Genomic DNA, 20,952 nt, shown 5'->3' on the forward strand with positions numbered 1-20,952 from the left:
TATTGCCAGAATCCTGCAGCTGCTGTAAGCATAGTCACATCTCCTTTTTTTTTTTACTTTTTAAATTTTTGTGTTAAATAGAAGGCTAGAGGGTTAGATTTAAGTTTCTGCTACATGATCCTATTATGTTTACATGATTCTCTATGGCCTGAAACAAAGTTCTAATCAAAACTACTTTTGCTGAAGAAAAAATTCAGCCTCCATTTGGGTGTATTTTTAAGCAGTTATTCACAGTTATCACAAATTGTAAGCACAAAAAAACCTGACTGAAGAAGTAGGGATGCAACAATATAATATGAAAAAATTAGTTTAAATTACCAAAACAGCTATAAAAGTTGTAGCATACGCCCCGCTCTGTCAGAAGGAAGGTGTATAAAACCATTAAGTACTAATAGACTGCAGTTTCCAAAAAACCCCAAACACTCTAGGTTGAAATTTTGGTTATTACATAATTATAATGGCATATTTTATAACACAAAATTATATTGTAACATCCCTATGAACATTTTATAAGCACCCGAGCTGCTGCAGAGCCTGGTAGCATTTGGTCAATAACTATTTTTATACTGTATTTTTTCTCAAAATATTTACATATCTGTACAAAGTAACAGGTTTGTTAGTTCTGCAGGGAACAGCAGCAGCTTGGCTTTCTTCTAACTTTATTTAAAAATAGCTTCATTCACTTATTCAATAATAAATACAAAAGTTTCTCTTATTTTACAGAAATCAAAAACTACAATAAACTGACTCATGGAATCAAGTATTTAAATGTATTTAGTGCAAGTTATTATCCCTTAGCTCTATCCCTAAGGAAGTCATTTCAGTACATTCCTTGTTCAGTGGTGTCTACTTTATTTAAAAACATTTTGAAGTTAGAGGGCCTGCCCCTTTTTAATAAGGCCGTGGCCAGCACTCTCTGTCCCCTTCGCTGGTGATTTCAGTCTTACATTCATAGGAAGGCCCCCGCCCGGGGCAGGGCAGCCATCGGCTCTTTGCCCCAGTAAAAGTTTCTCCTTAGTGAGACTAAAAAACCAAAACTACGAAACCCACCCACAAGGGAAAAAAAACAAACAAAAAAAGAAAGAAAAGGAAAAGAAAAGAAAGCAAAGTGCTGGACCGTTCTGTAATTCTGTTTCACCTCGGCCACTTCAGGAGCGCTGCCTCCGTCAGCTTCCTCCTGGCGCTGTTCTAACCTAAAGGACTGAGGAAATCAGAACTCCCAGAAGCTTTTTCAAAAAGTCATAAAACAGAAAACAAAAATATCTTTCTGTCTGCAAAATTCCAATGGTGTGTTGAATCGCCTCTTCCTAGGGACAAGCCGCCCGCTGAGATAGCAAGGAATGCATTTCAGTTCATCCACTTCCGGCAGTTAACAGCTCCACAGTGACACGGAATCTTGTGCTGGTCATCTTCAAAGTCAAACTTATAGTCATAGCAGAGCTGCCCACGGCAAAGACACAGGGTAAGAAAGGACAGCAAGGAAGGAAATGGCGTTTCTGCCTCCATCTCCCTTGCATTTTAAAACCAGCAAACAAAACAGATGTAAATTAAGGAAGACCTGATTTGTTGAGGTTCCATGGGACCCTGGGGGAACCCTGAAAAGACACCCTGCGCGTGCAGAGAGGAAATGAGGGAGGCAGTATTTTCAAACAGCCAGATCTGAGAAAGGGGAGCCTAACCGGAGAAAGCTGCATTTCTGTGACTTCTCATAATGCTGTCCCTGCAGGTGGGTGGAGGGGCCTGGAAGGGCAGCTGCTTTCCTACCCCTCTCCCTAAACCCAGGAGGCTTTCACCTCCCCTCATTTGCTGAATGGGGCATGCAAGTCTGGGTGAGAGGAACTGCCCTTGCCAGCTAACACTGTTTTTCCTCTTTCATTTTCCCACACTCAAGACTGAAAGGATGTCTTTCTATTTCGAGGTCACCAAATGAACATCTCAGACCAACCAAGGTAGGTGAGAGTCTGCATGAGTCCCACGGTACAAGCCTCACTGCGTGGCCCCTGCAACCCCCACCACCCCAGAGAGACCCGGCGCTGCGAAATGAAGAGGAGGACCAGTAATTTCTAGGTCTCTTCTGATTGAAATTATTCTAGAACACTTGCCGGAAAGACCTTCTACACAGAAAGGAAAGAAACCATGTTTATTGAGTAGCTGTTCTTGGCAATGATTCCACTGCTTGCTTTCAGGTATCTGCTGAGTCCTTACAGGAGACTGGTAAGGAAATCATCTTCTCCGTCTTGCAGAAGATAAAATAGGGGCTCAGATTAAACTATTCACTCAAGAATATTCAAGTAGGAAGGGGGCAGGCGGCCCTGGGCTCAGCTGAGTCTCTTCTGACCACCATAGTAGCCATCGGTTACTGGCACCATGCCAGGGCTCCCACACCCGGTCTCGTTTACACGTTACTTTGAGATGTATAATGGGCCTTGGGTCTAGTCAGATCCTTATTCTTGACTAAGAAAGGAGATTCCACAAAGACCCAAAATACAGATAGAATCCCATGAAGGGATAGGAGCACCAACAAAGTCAAGTCATTCAGGTGCGTCACTCCCCAAATGTGGGACGTTCCCTACAGAAGCCAAGCCTGCTGCTCAGTAGGCAATTCCAGAACCAAGATACCTGAATCATGATGGGAAAGACCAAGTTGGGAAACAAATGCAGCAATTAAGGCCAATAATAATCCCAACGGGTGAGATCCTGGACCAGAGTCTCCTCTGAGAGCGCAGAGACAAATGGCAAGCGTGGCACTCGGCATTTTGAAGACAACACACACCTAGACTGCTGGAGAATGTGTGGATGTGAGCACTTGGTTAAGCATACACTGATCGTCAGCGTGAGCACACCGTTCTCAGCAGCACAGCTGCCCAGATTTGCTGCCCGTAGCCCAACAGCGCCATCTGCCCATAGCCCAACACCGCCATCCCAGGAGCCACGGCCCTCATGGAGACGGACGGGGATGCTCTTTAGAGAGGGGACGCTGCCAAACTGTCCAGGTTAAGGGGATAAAGAAGGATCCTATGGCACACAGAAATGGTACCACCTGGGTGCCACGCAGATGCTGAACCCTTGGCACAGAAAGGGGGAGGTGACAGCAAATGCTTACAGAGCTGCCATGTGGAGGAAGGTGGAACTGGAATGCCTGAAGGGTGAAATATTATAGGGTGGGAACATCTGGCCTACTGTAGAGACAGTTTTTATCACAACAAAGAATTAGGAAACAAGTGAGCAAGTTACCTGTGTGAGGAGGAAACTATTCACCCAGGATCTAAACGACATGGCAGACACAATCTCTCAGACTCTTACCTCTTCTCCTTTCTGGATTCTCCGATTGGAGCTGATGATAATTTTGTGTCCTCTCTCAAAAGTCACCACTTCAGCCACACAATTAGGTGCACATGAATGGTTGATATACCTGCAAGCCACCATGTCAGAAAACTATATTGTAAAACAGCTAGAAGCAGGTTTTAAAACTTTCCATTTATTGAGAAAGCAGTTTTTGCTAATTAAATTTCTATTTGCCCATTAGTGGAAGTACAAATATAAAATTTAAATAAAAATTCTCAAAACTCATTTGCTCTGAATTTTTAATTGCTGCCAGGCTGTAGTGAGAGCCTTTCTCCTGGCTTCAGTGTTCACTGCCCCAGCACTGGCCCCCTGAGCAAAAGCACTCCCCATCAGGTTCCTCGCTGCCTCACCTTGCAGGCCCTCCTGTGAGCGTCGCGTCGATCACGTGGTCGTTATCCATGCGGAACATGTACACACCACGGTTCTGAGGGAAAAGTCAGGCAGTCATCAATGTCGATCTGAAACTCCCCTCTGTGTTCCTATCCACACCAGGAGGACTCAGTCGAAACTGAACGGAACGGCACCCTGATCACCCTTACTGTGGATATTCTATTAGGCACAGATGACATTTACATGGCACAAATGGAAAGCATGAAATCAGCAGGTTGTGTGTGAAGCCAGGATCATTAATTTACAGTTATCTATCAGAGTAAACCATAACACCAATTGAAAGAGATAAAACTGATAAAAACACAATAATATACAGATACTGCTTTTGTTTGAAGCTGGATGCAGCACGACAGGCTTCATTCTGCCTTTCAGGGTGTTTGGCTGGCGTGAAGAAAGGGAGAGGGCGATGGTGCTGTTTATATAATCGCAGGGACCAGACACCTACCTGAGACTCATAAAGTTTCTCTTTTCTGTTTGCTACTTCATTTCGAATGATAGTCCCGATATACTCAATGACCATGGTGTGCTTCTCAATGTCTCTAGCAGCATACAGGCCCAGCCCCTTAAAAAAACAAAACAAAGTGTTTATATACTTCCAATTTATTTGACAACAAATCTATTTTCTCTTTCTCATACAAAGGTTTTACCCTTGGGTCTTATTAGAAGCCATACTGAAGTTTCACTTGAACTCAAATCATTTTTGAATATGCTATTTTCTGAAATTTAAAAAACTGGACATTTTTACTACTTAAAACTAGGCCATCACTAGCTTCTTCCTATGTCTTTTAGCACTAAATTCTTAGGGTCTATGTACAAATACTGTGGCTTAGCTGTCTTACGTATTAGACTATCTAATCTTCCAGATTAGACAGCTGAGTTCCCACCAACTAAATAAGCTTATTGACTTGTGGTGTTTATTTTACCCCAATACTATTTCAAAAAAGACATAATAAATTTAATAACACAAAAATCGGGCTAACTATAACCAATCACTGATACTGTAAATAGTATCTGAGTTTCCCAGGAGCCAGGGCAAAGAGCAGACACAGGAAACGTCACTCTGCTGTAAATATCAGGAACGCTGGAAACAAATGAAGCTCTTGGGGAAGGCAGATTTTTCACTAATACAAAATTCTGAGGCTGGGAAAGAAGTCTGAAATGGCTGAAATGGAAGCAGCTCTCACTGCGCAGCTTGTACTCCCATGCTGGTGGCCTGCTAGGTGCACTATTTTAGGTTGGTAGCACTGCTTGTAGAGAAACATACTAAAAAACTATGGGTCTTTCCCACACATAGTTGTATTTTCTTGTCCCAATTTTGGGTTTTTGCTCTTAATTCCGACTAGAAGGCAACTGAATGCAAAAGTACTAGACTAGATGCAACTGAATCAGAAGTACTAGACTGGAATGCAATTCTAGAACTGAACTGAATTCTAGAATGTAGCAATCAACTGCATTCTAGTCGGAATTCCTAGGACCATGTGCTGCCCCAGCTGCGTCCTCATGAAGCACATCCGGGAGCACACGGTGGGAAGGGCCATGTGACTGACTGTAGTATGTGAACTGACTTACCCTCTGAACAATCATCTTTGGTTATTTGTTCTACTCCAGATACAACTCACAAGTGAATGAACCAGATAACACACTTAGTATGTATGGAGATCAATATAGTGTGGTTTCAGAACAAACAAGATCAGTGGAAATGAAGAGATTCCAAACAGGCCAGGCGCAGTGGCTCACACCTATGATCCCGGCACTTTGGGAAGCCAAGGCAGGTGGATCCCTTGAGGTCAGGAGTTCAAGATCAGCCTGACCAACATGATGAAACCCCGTCTCTACTAAAAATACAAAAATTACCTGGGCATGGTGGTGCGTGCCTGTAATCCTAGCTACCAGGGAGGCTAAGGCAAGAGAACTGCTTGAATCCCAGAGGCAGAGGTTGCAGTGAGCTGAGATCATGCCACTGCACTCCAGCCTGGGCGACAGAGCGAGGCTCCAGAAGCTGAGGCATGAGAATTGCTTTAATCTGGGAGGCGGAGGCTGCAGTGAGCTGAGATGGCACCACTGCACTCCAGCCTGGGTGACAGAGTAAGACTCTATCTCAGAAAAGAGAAATAGATCCCTGCATATATGAAAATTTAACATATAGTAGTAACTGGTATTAACATTCAGTTTATAGTCTAGATTTTGTGGAGTTAAAAGGAGAAAAAGGCTGGGCGCGGTGGCTCACACCTGTAGTACCAGCACTTTGGGAGGCTCAGGTGGGTGGGTCACAAGGTCAAGAGTTTGAGGACCAGCCTGGCCAATATGGTGAAACCCTGTCTCTACTTTAAAAGAAAAGAGAAGAAAAAAAAAAATTAGCTGGGCATGGTAGTGCACACCTGTAGTCCCAGCTACTTGGGAGGCTGAGGCAGAAGAATCGCTTGAACCTGGGAGGCAGAGGTTGCAGTGAGCCGAGATCATGCCACTACACTCCAGCCTGGGTGACAGAGCAAGACTCAGACTCAAAAAAAAAAAAAAAAAAAAAATTCGGCCAGCCATGGGAGCTCATGCCTGTAATCCCAGCCCTTTGGGAGGCCAACGCAGGTGAATTGCTTGAGTTCAGGAGTTCAAGACCAGCCTGGACAACACAGCAAAACCTCATCTCTAAAAAAATATTTTCTAAAAATTAGCCAAGTATTGTGGTGTCAGCCTGTAGCCCTAGGTTCTCAGGAGGCTGAGGTAAGAGGATTGCTTGAGCCCGGGAGATCAAAGCTGCAGTGAGCCGAGATTGCACCACTGCACTCCAGCCTGGGTGACAGAGTGAGACCCTGTCTCAAAAAAGAAGAAAATAAATCAGTTAATTATGAGTGGGTTACTTCTAAATGGCCCTTCAACAATTGGTTATCCAATGGAAGAAAATGAAATTATATTTAAAAAATTTTATGCAAGAAAAACTCTACAACACATATACGATGATCTAGGGTCTTGACCAAGACTAGATGCAATAGAAAATTATGTATGTTTGTCTATATAAACATTAACTTTTACAAGAAAAAAGATGTCACACTTGCTGGTAGGCAAAGGGTATTTTGTAGGGGAAAATTCTGAACAGTGTAAACTGCTACAAATTGAAAAATGGACAAAGGATATGAATATGCAATTCCTAGGAAAGCAAATCCAAATGGCCGACATGAAAAGCTGCCTATTCAATTAAGGTAACAACATCAATCTATATGTATCAGGCCAACTGAACAAAAAAATAGTAACACCAACCACAAATGGGAAACAAGAAAACAGTCTCACATGCTGCAGGAAGAGGTGTGCAATGAGGGCCTTGTTAGAGAAGCGGCAATATCTATTTAAATGAAAAGTTCACACACTTTTACACAGAAACCTTACTTTTGGGAATACAGCCCATAGGAGTGAACTATTAATTCATTTTGATATTTGTACAAGATATAGCAACAGTCTGTTATGAGAAAAATTATAAACACCATAGTAGTGCAATGGTTTAACTGCAGTTCATCAACACTATGGAACATCACATAGCCATTCAAGAGAATGACATGAAGCTACCTCAGTTGATGTAGAGGGACCTCTGAGTATTACGGAGAAAAGGAAGATGGAGAAAAATAAATATAACATGATTCCATTTTTTATATATGTACATAAAAGTGTATATATTTCTAAGATATTAGCACAGAAAAGCAGGATACGTATTAGATCATCCACGGGATCCCCCGGGGAGGTGGGCAGATGGGAGGCTGGCAGGATGAAGTGAGTAAACAGAAACCAGAGCTCTCAAAAATGCTTCAGGTTCAAGATGACAGGTTGAACACAGTTAAGATATCCACTAAAATTACAGTAAAAGCACATTCCTCAAGAACACGAATGGGTATAAGAGTGAATGGACTATTTAAAATGAAAAGTAATTGACTTAGCAGGAGAAAGCTACAACTGGAAGGAGGAGAGGCAAAGCACTAATTCACCTACAGAATCCGAGAGAGGCTCAACAGAAAGGGGCAACAGCAGAGAAGAAACAAAGATACTCCACTCATCACGTAAAAACAGAATGTCAAACATAAAGATCAAGAGCAGAAAGGGCTCGTAGCTAATCTTTAAAAATGGACAAGAAAGATTAGCAGATAAAGTAGAGGAAGTCTCAGAAAGAACAGAGAGACGAGGAAACCAAAAACAGAAGGGGAGAAAGGATATAAGACACATTATTCTCTGGCATCCAGGGGGCCCCACCTCCAGAGCTGGATTCAGTAAGGCTGGGCTAGGCCCCCAAACCTGTACGTCCTAACAAGCTCCCTGGGTGATGCTGCTGCTTCTAGTCTCAGGTCCACACTTCGAGATCCTGAATCTCAGGGGTCTTCATGCAAACACAGAGGGAACAAAGGGGCAGAACTTGCAAAAGAATGAATACAAAACACATTTCTCAGACGGAAGGTCACGATGCTCCAGGTTGAAAGGGCTCATCAAGGGAGGAAAGCAATCAATAAAAAGACCTTCACTGAGGCGTAGTTCTGTGAAATGTCCAAATATCAATAAAGAGAAGATCCTACAAACATCTAGTGAGGAGTAAAAGGGTTCCGACAAAGGAACAAGAATCTGAATGAATATAGACAAAGGAATGCTGATCCAATTTATATGGTAAAGGTATTTCCCTGGCTGCTGAGAAGGAACTGGATGGGAGGAGACAGCCAGGCCTGCAGTGGTACAGGTAAGTGAGATGTGGATCAAGATAGGGCTGGGAACCTAACAGTGGATCTGAGAGAATTTTTAGGAGAAAACAGAACTTGATGATGCTTTAGGTTTAATCTGGGGGTACTGAGGCCAACGTACACAAACGGTGACATCACTGAGTAATCCAAGGAGCCTGTAGGATGGCAGGGTTTAGGAGCTGGACAAGTTTGACAAAGTAAGAGCTTTGTAATTCCATTCTGAGACATCCAAGGAGAAAAATGCTGAACAGGCATTTGGATATTTGGGTCTGCAACTCAGAAAGTATGGACTATAGGTGTAAACTCAAATGCTCAGCCTATACATGGCCTTACTTGTAAGACAGTCCACAGTCTACCAAAAAATGTGCAATGATTTCATGAAACAGTAGCTTCCAAAAGATAAGGTACCCCATCTCTACTAAAAATACAAAAAAAAATTAGCCGGGCGTGGTGGCGTGCGCCTGTAGTCCCAGCTGCTCGGGAGGCTGAGGCAGGAGAATGGCAGGAACCTGGGAGGCGGGGCTTGCAGTGAGCTGAGATCCGGCCACTGCACTCCAGCCTGGGCGACAGAGCGAGACTCCGCCTCAAAAAAAAAAAAAAGATAAGGTAACTTCCAAAATGGGTGTACCTTTTGAAAATATCTTCATTTGTATTTCTCTGAAGTGCTTGAAACAGCTCTGAGCACTCCACAAATCCAGAGTGTGCAAATTACAATGCTACCTGCCTCCCAGGAGCTCTCAACAAGATGCAAAGATGTGGATTCCACTGGTCTGCTTTCCATTTGGGGAAGCCAATCACTAAGTTCCAAGACTACAGATTAAATCCCTCATGTTATGAAGGGACAGGATTTGAAGTGATTTTGAAAACAGGTTTCTGTCCGCGCAGCTATGTGAAATCATTGTCACATACTGGACGTCAACAGCTTCAGACTGCTAGACTCTACCCTGTCTCTCCACTTCCTGTACACAAAGTATTTCTTCACCTGAATCCGAGACCGTGCCAGATACACGTTGGATTTCCATTCAGTCTTCATCTTCCGGTACTGCGAGGACTTGGAGTGAACAAACTGTTTACTATAAGGTGCATTCAGTTCTCCAGTGACTGTGCTCTGAAATGACTTTGAGGTGCTGGTGCTGTTTAAGGTGTGAGGCCTGCAGACAATGGCATATCAACAGGAAAAAAATAAAAGGAAAACTGAAGATACCTCTGAGTAATGCCCAAAACCAGGTTAATTCAAATTCTTACTGACAGAAACATACATGGAAAGCTGCCTAGCAGAGACACACGGCGAGTTCTCTTATGTAACTGGGCACATACACAGCCAGACAGCAGGGTTTGTAAGCAGCAGACAAATCAAGCACAAGAAACCACTAATACGCCTAGAAACCCTGGGCTGTACTATGTGAAGTTAAAACAAAATACCTTAACACAAACCTCTTGACATGGGCACTCATTTTAGGTTCAGAACGGGCACAACCTGTGGGGTTAACGGCAAGAGGAAGTTCCATGAGAGGATTTCGGCCGTATCGGAAGGTATAGTTTTCACATGCCTCAACCCCAGGTAGCTGAAAAGAAGCAAAGGAGACACAAAGTCAACCCATCTGATGGAGACTACAGACAATCTCAAGCTGGTCAAAGGATGGCCCACGACAGAAATAACTTGTCAACATTTTCCTCGATACTAAAATGGTCTTCTAGCTTATGCTCACACTATCAGCCTGCAGGTAGATCTACTTAAATATGAGTAAGCAAATTCAGTTTCAAAGCCACACTTAGGTAAACCCTGCCAAAAAAAGATTAGCCCATGCAACAAACACTGGCTGACCAATGTACACGCTTGTGTGATTTCAGGGTCTGCCTATTTCAATACCCACAACACAGGGCATGTTGTGATTCGCATTTAGTTCTTTCACCTGGATTAATGCCAACTTTTCTATCTCTGTCTGGAATTTTACAATTAAGAATAGCTTAAAAATCATGTATAAGGTTTCTTTCTTGATCATTTCTCACTTCTTTCAACTTGACTCTGATATGATGAGGTTGTCACTCTCCATGTCCTGGGAACACAGAGCACAGGTGTTAACTCAAGGTTTACTCAAAGTAATTTACATGTTAAACGTCTTTTCTGGAAGACATTGCTTGTGAAATTTATTTCTCTACAGTCATAAAAGATAAGCATCATTTAGGCAGGGCCATTCCAAAGAAAACAATTAGGCACATTACTCAGTGGCTTTTGGGGTTTCCTCTGCTTCTCCAAAGAAAACACACCAATGATATTTTTATTCTTGAAAACAACGCCTTAGAATCATACAATTTTCTAAAACTATTGTGTAGATATGGTTCAGTTAGACTCACTGCCAAACAGGCTTGTAATCTTTTAAGCAAAGAGATGTCAGAGGACATAAATCAGTGCTGCTGCCATCTACTGCCCTCTAGTGACTTCACCCTAGGAAGAGGGCAGGAGAGTGGCCGTAAATACCTAGTGTCAGGAAATGGGCACACTGACATTCTGAGGTGGGAGCAACTTTAGAAAGGCAAGGGAAGAGGAGAGTGTCCTCACCCATCCAGCACACCCAGAAGATGTGACAAGCCTGATGTCCTTCACCCCTGCTTGCCTCCAGCCTGGAAAAGAACCTTAAGTTTGTTAACTACTTCACTGGGTGAATACCACGTACTGAGTTCTCCCGATAAATCACCAATGCCTTGTTTCCTCTAAGACAAACGGGTTAATCCACAGGCTAAGTCACTTTCTGAAGAGTGCCACAAATGTTACAGCATGTGTTCAAGAGGTCACACTGAATTAGGAAAGCAATTCCAACCTCAAAGCCTGACCAAGACACTCACTGATTCCGCTATGCGTGCCACTGCAGAGACCGTCAGGCCAAACAGATCCTCTCCTTTTAAATATGCTGGGAAAAGCTGGAGCATTTCAGACTTTTTTCTCACACATGCCACAGGCTCCAGTATCTTATCCCAGACACCTACATAGGGACAAAAACATAATTTTTATGGGAAATAGGATACAGTATAAAAAACAAGAGCAAAATGAAGAATAACCACTCACAAAGATTTACTAATTTCCAAATAAATCCTGTTGGGCAATAATCTAATAAGTCTGTTTGGTAATAATCTAATGAATCTGTTTATTAAATGGCAGCGATTTATTTTAAAGACCTAAATTTTGGAGAACATAATGGATTAAGGGCATTAAAGTGGAAAAATTTAATATAACTGAAATTCATGCAAACAGTTCATTACTTTCATACTGGCCATATAACATATCAGATTATAAAATGATTAGTGTCTAATTGGTAATGTCTATAGGTATGTTCCTTTCCCCTCAGATTTAAAATGTTAAATTGATATCTTCTTTGGAATTATCTTTAGAGTATTTTCAGACTTTTTTTTTTTAAGTGCTAAACTTAAGAAAGCAGCTCTACATACTTTTGTTTGTGTACTTTCTACATAAGCAAAAGTGGCAATCTAGACTTAACCACGGAGGTCCAGACTAAGTGTTTAATTTCCATCTCTAAACTGAAGTAATATCTGATGCTAAGATAAGACAATGTATACAGTATGGTTTAGATGTCATTCCTGCCTTCTAGAAACTGACTTTAAGAAAAAGGGGGTCCCCATGGGGTGCAGTGGCTCACGTCTGTAATCCCAGCACTTTGGGAGGCTGAGGCAGGTGGATCACCTGAGGTCAAGAGTTTGAGACCAGCCTGGCCAACATGGTGAAACCCCTAAAATACTAAAAATACAAAATTAAAAACTACTAACAATACAAAAATTAGCTGGGCATGGTGATGCATGCCTGTAATCCCAGCTACTCGGGAGGCTGAGGCAGGAGAATTGCTTGAACCCGGGAGGTGGAGGCTGTAGGGAGCTCAGATCGCACCGTTGCACTCCAGCCTGCGCAAATAGAGAGAAACTCCATCTCAAAAAAAAAAAAAAAAAGGAAAAAGGAAAAAGGAAGTTCCCAATGCAAATGACAGGCAACCTTTATCTACAAATCATTCTCAGATTTACTTCACCAACTCTTATGTTCAAAGATATATTGACAATGAAAGTCTTTAGACAACTGTATAGCAAAGAGAGCAAGGTGTAAGAACACGAAGAAGACTGGCATTTGTAAATGAAAAATACACATTATAAAATATAAAATGAACACGAGACAAACATGGAAAACTGACAAAATGCATTCTTTAGCCTGACATCAGAGTAAGTAGTCTGCACAGCATGTGAATGGCAGACGTTACCTTTAGGTGAGATGTCACTTAGAACCAGGTCTTCATGGCCTTGTTCCACAATCCTGATGACAAACACCGGGCGCCCGTCCTTTTCCTCAATGGAGCACAGGTAGCGGCAGCGCCTGTTGGCATAACGCGTGCTCCAGTACAGCCGGCTGGCTTCATAGCCCACAGGGAAGAGTGCTTTAGGAGAATGGAATGCTTGCATCTGCTGTGGAAGCAGCTGACCGATTGTGTGGAAGATGAGGCTACCCACGCGAAAGGTATGGTCCCGTTCTCCTCGTTGCACGATGCTAGCAATCTGTCGCACCTCGTCACGCTGAACATAGACCCTCCTGAAGACTGCAAAGTAACTTAATTCTTGCTCATGAATTCCCTTTGGTTTGTGCATGGGGCAAAGCATAGTTTTGTCCTTAAAAAACATGCATTGTGCTTTAATGGCGCAAGTAAAGTGATAAATGTTGGTGCATCGAAATCTGTGACATCCACTAGTGGCACCTGTCTTGTGACAGAAGACGCATTTCATTTGTAGGCCTCTCCTCAGAGCTAGCTCCACATTTATTAAGGCACCAGCCTGAGTCTCATAGACCTCCGTGGACCACAGAGCGCAGTTCAAGTGGACCCACAGATCCAAGTCAAGGTTGAGTAGCCTTGCTGGTCCATCTGTCAATCCATCACCTTCTTCATGACAAAAGCAACATTTCCGATAGTCTTTGGGCACAGGATCAGGTTTAAGGGAAGTGCCCAATTTCTTTAGAAATTCATCTATTTCATCCTCACAAGGTGGTTTAAATGTCCCCTTAGGGATTACAATATGAATGCTCCACTTCTTCCATTTCATTCCTCTCCATTTTTTATTCAGCGGCCTACAGTCTTCGAACGCACCATGGACAGTTCTTAGCCGAGGCTTCAGCTTGACTGTTACCTTCAGCTCATCTGGCTTGGCCTCTACTTTGGCTGCTTCAAAAGCAGGAGGGAAGGCGATAGGCGGTGAGGCAGGGGGAGAAGCTTTCTCCTGGAGCTGGGGGAGACAGTGCACATCCAAAGTGGAGATGTTGTTGCTGTACTGATGAAATGCTTTGGAAGGCGTTTCTCTCATAGGTGATTGTGGCAATGAAGGAATGGATTCCTGGGCAACAGAAAGAAACCATGACAAAGAAAAATAATTCACAAGCCCGAAAAGCAATTCTTGTTAAGAAACTGAGCAGTATGACTGAAGAGGATGTGTGACCTGAGGGGCAGAGGGAGAGTCAGCAGTAAGTGCTGGGGCTCACGCGTCGCAGAAACTGACCATGCTCTAAGGTGCACAGGGATAGAGAGCGGGTGACGGCAGCTGTGCCGCATCCTTTCCAGGCCTTTTCCACAAAGCCATAATTCTGGAGAATATTCTGTTCTTATACTTTCTGGGACAATCCCCTTTCTAACTATATTAAAACCAGAAAAAGAAAGAAAGAAAAAAAAACCACAATGCTTTCAGAAGAACTAATATAATTTGTACAACAGAACAGTGTTTTTTGTTTAACCAAAAAAGAATGCTGCAACATCATGTCTTGAGAGCTTATCTCCTCTCTAAAATTCACATCTGTTAATCTCAGGCTTAATCAACTGGTGTAAATGTCAGAGAAAGGGAAGGAGCCCCTGTCAACAAATGAATCATATTAACTTTTCTCTGAGGCTTCTCAGCTCTGATCTGGCTGCTGAAAGAGTTGAGCTGAGAGGAAATCTCCAATAGCTTATTTACTTTATGGTACAGAGTATCATAAACTAATAAAAACCAACCCATGGGGGCTGCCCTCTTTTCACATGCCCCAATCCTGACAAGGTACCTGAAAAAAGACATGCCTCATACCAAATCAGGCAGGGACTGCAATCAACTTAAACTATATGGTGAAAAAAAACTCCTTGCATTTAAGCTGATACATTTTAAGGTCTAAATGTATCTGTCATATAGCTTGGATTTTATTACAGGCATACTACACACAACTACCTGTTAGAAGGAAGTCTTCAGAATGTTCTTCTGTGAAAGACATACTAGAGCAATAACCTGGATGGAGGACTGACTGGCAGTAATAATGTGAAGGAAAAGCTTCCTTCAAAACATGATTACGAACATATCATTTGTGTCAAATGTTCAGTTGGACACACTCAAATTACACAAAATTAAAAAAAGCAGACCTCTTTCACCATACTGTGAGCAAAATGTTTTCTCTTAAAATGCACACAAATAGTCTTAAATTTTATCTTTAAACAGGTTTTCCTATCGGGGTAACATCAATAGAAGTAATTTTAAAATACTGATTAAGATATTTACAGCTAGGTGTGGTGGCTCACACCTGTAATCCCAGCACTTTGGGAAGCCGAGGTGGGTGGATCACAAGGTCAGGAGTTCAGACCAGCCTGGCCAACATGGTGAAACCCCATCTCTACTAAAAATACAAAAATTAGCTGGGCATGGTGGCGCGCACCTGTAATCCCAGCTACTCGGGAGGCTGAGGCAGGAGAATCGCTTGAATCGGGAGGCGGAGGCTGCAGTGAGCCGAGATGTGCCATTGCCCTCCAGCCTGTGGGACAGAACGAGACTGTCTCAAAAAAAATATTAAACTGGTAAAATTAAAGATTTTAGTATTAGTGTTCTATTTACTTAACTTTAAAAAAGTAACTCTGCCCACTTTTGTCAAATAACTAAGTTGAAAGGGCAGCACAACTCAAGGCTCTCCACACCTTCTCCTCTGCCGCGACAGCATCTGCCTTGGATTTCCCACACAGAGCTCCATGAAGGCAGGGACACATCTGTTTATTCACTCCCACATGCCCAGAACAGAAATCACTTGTTATACATTGTTATCAGCTGAGATTATCCTCATCTCACCTTGTTTTCTGAGTTTTTTGCTTGTGCAGTTGATGAATAAAGAATAAAGCAGTTATTACTACAAAAGACAATATCCTTCTCTACCCTCTTGGTGCTTTCTCGGGAATCCTGAAAAGCAAAGAGAAATGTGTGGGAATCTCAGCAAGTCAAAATTTAATAAAAACAGGATCTATACATTGTTTTTACGTTATATTCAAAAGCAACAGTGATTCTTTATCTTAATAGCAGAAAGAAAACTATGTCCCAATATTTAGCATGTGATAATTTAGCTAGGGAGAAAATAAACGTACAGAACCAAACTATGTGGTCCACAGTTCACTCTATTTAAAATATGTAGTCCTCATAATATTCCATTTAACAGCCTGTTGTAGGTCTTTGGTGTTCAGCTCAAGCACGTCTAACATATGCTGATGCCACCCCTAGGAACATGTGTCCATCACACCACCATAAGTGGTGTCTCTCTCTGATGTTGGAAGAGACACTGCCAAGGACAATTTCGCTGGAGGTAGGAGGTGGGTCATAAAAGGAATAGCAAAGTACCTTGTTCAAAAGGGTCAGATCTTTGAAAGATTTCCGCACACCACTTCCAAGAATAACCACTTTACAATGACAGCACCACTGTGGTCTGAGTGCTGTGCTTTCTGCAATACCATGACTAGAATCCTTATATCCAGAAAGACCTAAAGGCAATCAACTTTTGTTAGTAATTAAAACTGACTGATGACACAAGGTGGCACATGATGAAAAATTATGTAACATCAACTCATTACAACATGGTTAATTAACTTTACATTATTCTTTAATTAATTAAAAAAACTTCTTTTTTAAGCAATGGTTACAGAGTCAGATAATTATCTGACACTAGGGCCGAAATAAAGAAACATTCCTATTCTCAAATAGCCGGGAAAACAATGGCAGTATAAAAGAAGAATCTAATTAAACTAAGTCGCCAAGAGAGATTACTATTCAGTCTAAGTGCAAAGTAAGACAGAGAGGGAAACAGATATTACTTTTGCTTGCAGGTTAAGATGGTAAAAAAACATTTTATGAAAGATACAATAATAAATGTGTAAGAGTCTTAAGTAAGTGTGACTTACAGAGTCAGAAATGAGGAAAGAGCCAAGGCCAACGATAAGAAGGTAAATAAGGACTCAGGAATTAGAAAGCATAATTCAGGTGCAGTGTGAAGGCAAAAAAGAACAGGGAAAAAGTGACAGAAACAGCTAGAAGCCAAGAGGAGGAAGCCAGGGCCTGGACTGAGCATGCTCGTAAGACTGCCAGCAAGGCAGGAAGGAAAGCAACATCATGGTTGGTCTAAGGAAGTTGTTCCATTCTCAGAGATGGGAGGCATGAACATCTCTGTGGGAAGAGAAAGGCCCTGTAGAGCTGGTGCAGAGGTAAAACAAGAGGGAGGTGAGGATGGAAAACAGAGAACGGGAAACAGAACCCACGTCAGGTCGCCAGCTCCATCTGTACCAGGTGGCCCAGACGCAGTGGGATAGGGGTTGGGAGGCAGGAAGAACAAAAGCTGCTCGAGGGCAAGCCCATCACAGGCTTCTTCTGGCAGCCTGCGCAGATGGCTGGCACCCACATGGTGACAGCATGACAGAATACACAGGCCAAAGCACCAGAGGTCAAATCACACCACAGAAAACAGAACACCCACACATGGTGAGTTCACCAAGGACTATACACCAGCATGTTACCTGTCCATAGTTAAAAGATAATCGGTATCTCAAAGAGTAAGCTTAACTTTTGAATCAGGAATGGATATAGGGTTAACAAAAAGCTCATTAGCTCACCATTGCTTGTTGGAGGAAATGGTACATTAGGCTGCTTCAGCCGGTAAGAGCTCACTAATCTGGGAGGGTTTGCAGATCCTGGCGGAGGCCCACGGAGAAGTAAATGCTGTCGATACTCCAAACCCGGGTTGATTCTGTGGCTACTGACCAAACCCATGGATGGGACATCTGGAGCATTGCTAACCTCATAGCTGTTAGGGATTCGGACGTGAAGAAGGTCGGAAAACGCAGCCACAACACTACTAATGTTCTAAAACCAAATGCAAATGCTGTGTTATTCACCCAGAAGGCAACAGTGAACCACTGAAGAAAAATACACACTTAGGATAAATCCTCTTTGCATGATACATAGATTCTAAGAAAATCCAACAAATTTTATTGAGACTCAAAGAGTCTCAGGAAAAAAATTGGCTCTAACGAACCAATATCCAAAAAAAAACAAAATTTATGAACAGAAATCCTCTTAAAGGGATTTCAATTAACATTAAATATCTAGGAACACATTAAACTATTTTAGGTATTGTAACATCGGACAGGCCCGTCAGTTCCCACAGGTGGTCAGAAAGCTTCCTTCCAGGGGCTTCCCTCCAGCTCTGGCCAAATGTGACACAACCCATAAGAACAGACAAAGGTCTTGCTATTGCTGTATTTTGTTGATAACCAAAATATCACATCATTGGACTTTAGTTTGGTCTCTACTGAAATGTCTTCACAGAATTCAGAGTTAAAAAAATAAAAAATCCTCAGCAAATCACTAGTGTCTGATACAAGCAGATGCTACTTTAAGAACATTTCTATTGCTTCTGCAAAACTGTTATTGTTGATAACGTTCTTTTTCATTAATTTTCTTCTCTGTTAACGGTTATAAAGAAGTTTTTCTCTGAGCTGGACATGACGGCTCACACCTGTAGTCCTAGCTACTGAAGAGGCTAAAGCAGAAGGATGACTTCAGCCCAGGAAGTTTGAGGCTGCAGTGATCTATGACTGTGCCACTGCACTCCAGCCTGGGTAACAGAGGGAGACCGTGTTTCTATTTAAAAAAAAAAAAAAGAGTTCTCTGAAGTATACGTCCTTTAATAAGAAAATGTGAGCTCTAATTTCCCTTTTTACTTGACGTAGGCTGAGACCAATTCAGTGACAAAGGATGGCACTCAAAGGCAGGTGGGAGGTCTGCAGTGAGCATCAGCCCTACTCTCTGACCCTTCATCCTCAGTGATCCTGTTGTGTGTGTTTCATGGTAGACACCTGACCCATCTTTTAAAATTGGGGACATACTGTTTAAGAAGTCATTTAATCTTTTACCTCAGCAGCTGTAGGATGCAGAGTAATTGCTACAGATATAAGACCCGATCTGGGACCATTTGGGGAAGAACCAAAAGGTGATGCAAAATATAAAGTGCCTGGCTCAGTTTTGATGTCATTCCTTCTTGATTCGGAACCTTAAAAAAAGAAAAAAAAAGAGGAAAAAAGTGTTAATAATGGATTTTCAAAATCAAAATATTTACATTGGTAAATTGGCATAGTGTAAAGGGAAATAATAAGGTTAAGTGTTTTTCTTACTTTTCCCAGCAGTGCTAGGAAGAATTGGAATGATGGGGGATGGCACCGGTTCTGGAGGCTCCTCCTTGACCAATGACAGATCTGGGTACCTGCTCACTTCTACCCCAACCACACTCTCAGGAGAGGACGAGGGAACAAAACTGTCAGGAGTATCTCGATCACCACAGTGATCCTGTATCCTGAAAAAAATAAACACACCATCAAAGTGTGCAAATCCACCCGTGGGGGCTTCCTGTGCCAACCCTGCTGACATCTATGAGTACAGCTGTAAGGACACTCTGGCAGCAGCACCTTTACGATGCACAGCAAATGAATCAGCTCAGAGCCACACTGGGAAGAAAATACAAGAACAATATTTAGCTACAAAATAATCTAAATGGTATGCTTCCTTTTAAACAAAGCTTCAGCACCAAAGTTTGAAGACCTGCCAAAGAGGAAGATGTTCTGATTAGCACATAACATAGAAAGCATCAAAGCACCTTTTCAAAATCCCAGATCTTTGAGCCTAGGGCAGCACTCCTGTAGCTTGAAAAGGAAAGAGCTGCTGGTTGGATTTAACTAAAAAGGAAGACTTTAAAAAGATTTTAAAAAGGAAACAGCAGTCCAAGCACATATGCAATGGTCACACCTGCACACACCAGACCGGGAAAACAGTCATCCTACTGCACATGCCTGACCAGGAAAACAGCCGTCCTACCTGCACACACCTGACTGGTAAAACAGCCGTCCTACCTGCACACACCTGACTGGTAAAACAGCCCTCCTACCTGCACACACCTGACTGGGAAAACAGCCGTTCTACCTGCACACACCTGACTGGGAAAACAGCCGTTCTACCTGCACACACCTGACTGGGAAAACAGCCGTCCTACTGCACACGCCTGACCGGGAAAACAGCCGTCCTACCTGTACACACCTGACTGGGAAAACAGCCGTCCTACTGTACACACCTGACCGGGAAAACAGCCGTCCTACCTGTACACACCTGACTGGGAAAACAGCCGTCCTACCTGTACACACCTGACTGGGAAAACAGCCGTCCTACCTGTACACACCTGACTGGGAAAACAGCCGTCCTACCTGCACACACCTGACTGGGAAAACAGCCGTCCTACCTGTACACACCTGACTGGGAAAACAGTCACCCTATTTCACACACCTGACTGGGAAAACAGCCGTCCTACTTCACACAGCTGACCGGGAAAACAGCCGTCCTACCTGTACACACCTGACTGGGAAAACAGTCACCCTATTTCACACACCTGACTGGGAAAACAGCCGTCCTACTTCACACAGCTGACCGGGAAAACAGCCGTCCTACCTGCACACACCTGACTGGGGAAACAGCCGTCCTACTGCTGCTCTTTACACCGGCAAGATGGGAGAAAGCTTGGCCATTGACTTCATCGGCCCTTATTTTTCTTAACTGATTTAAGTGAGGTGAGAAAAACAAAAGACTGGTCCCTCCTATTGAGTTCAAGTTCGAGTCTACCAGGGCAATTGTGAGGTCTCAGACTAAGAGTCACAGAACAACCCTATGGAGCTGCTGTCTCCCACTCCTCATGCAGAGAAGTTGCTGTCATGCAGGAGACCCAAGAAAGGCTGACCTGCTGAGGTACAGTAGAAAGGGGACCTGGATCCTCAATCTGGACAGATTATTCTCCACTTTGGTCCATAGTTTCCCCATTAATAAAGTAAGGGACTTAGGTTAAATAAATGTCTGATCAAAGAGAGGGTAGTGGGCAGATTTTCCAAGGAAGAGAGAATTATTTGATGATGCTGTAAGAACCCTCTGGATCTAAAGAGTTGGGCAGCAATTATCTACTAAGGGAACTTGATTCTCCCCAATGAGAATCTTACAGTTAAAGAACTGACAGAAAGAGGTTAAACCCCAGACAGTTCTTAAACTCTCTTCCACAAAAGCATTCTCTGATATCAGCAACTTCTGCTCTTTCATTTTAGACACCTACAAACAACACTAAATTGCATTAATAGCCTTTAAAGGACAATGATCTCTGAAATACGTTGCA

The 20,952-nt window shown here is 42.8% G+C and overlaps 1 protein-coding gene across 12 annotated transcripts in view; it reads right to left on the bottom strand.

Annotated features, from left to right (window-relative positions):
• KMT2C (lysine methyltransferase 2C) overlaps positions 1-20,952 on the bottom strand; it is a 290,786-nt gene continuing 269,834 nt past the window's right edge. For 10 of the 12 annotated variants that reach the window (XM_073009508.1, XM_073009512.1, XM_073009515.1 and 7 more), the window contains 13 exons: positions 18,923-19,101; positions 18,665-18,801; positions 17,363-17,612; positions 16,101-16,240; positions 15,561-15,668; positions 12,701-13,820; positions 11,286-11,422; positions 9,864-10,006; positions 9,424-9,592; positions 4,181-4,297; positions 3,696-3,769; positions 3,304-3,412; positions 1-1,440 (listed from right to left, as the gene is read on the bottom strand). In XM_073009508.1, the coding sequence (XP_072865609.1) occupies positions 1,348-1,440; positions 3,304-3,412; positions 3,696-3,769; positions 4,181-4,297; positions 9,424-9,592; positions 9,864-10,006; positions 11,286-11,422; positions 12,701-13,820; positions 15,561-15,668; positions 16,101-16,240; positions 17,363-17,612; positions 18,665-18,801; positions 18,923-19,101 (2,776 nt within the window). In that variant the 3' untranslated portion in view covers positions 1-1,347. The remainder of the gene's footprint in view (positions 1,441-3,303; positions 3,413-3,695; positions 3,770-4,180; positions 4,298-9,423; positions 9,593-9,863; positions 10,007-11,285; positions 11,423-12,700; positions 13,821-15,560; positions 15,669-16,100; positions 16,241-17,362; positions 17,613-18,664; positions 18,802-18,922; positions 19,102-20,952) is intronic. The other 2 variants (XM_073009519.1, XM_073009511.1) reach the window with 1 other exon arrangement.

Source organism: Chlorocebus sabaeus, chromosome 21 (genome assembly GCF_047675955.1).
Source record: "Chlorocebus sabaeus isolate Y175 chromosome 21, mChlSab1.0.hap1, whole genome shotgun sequence".
In the NCBI taxonomy this organism is placed as follows: Eukaryota; Metazoa; Chordata; class Mammalia; order Primates; family Cercopithecidae; genus Chlorocebus; species Chlorocebus sabaeus.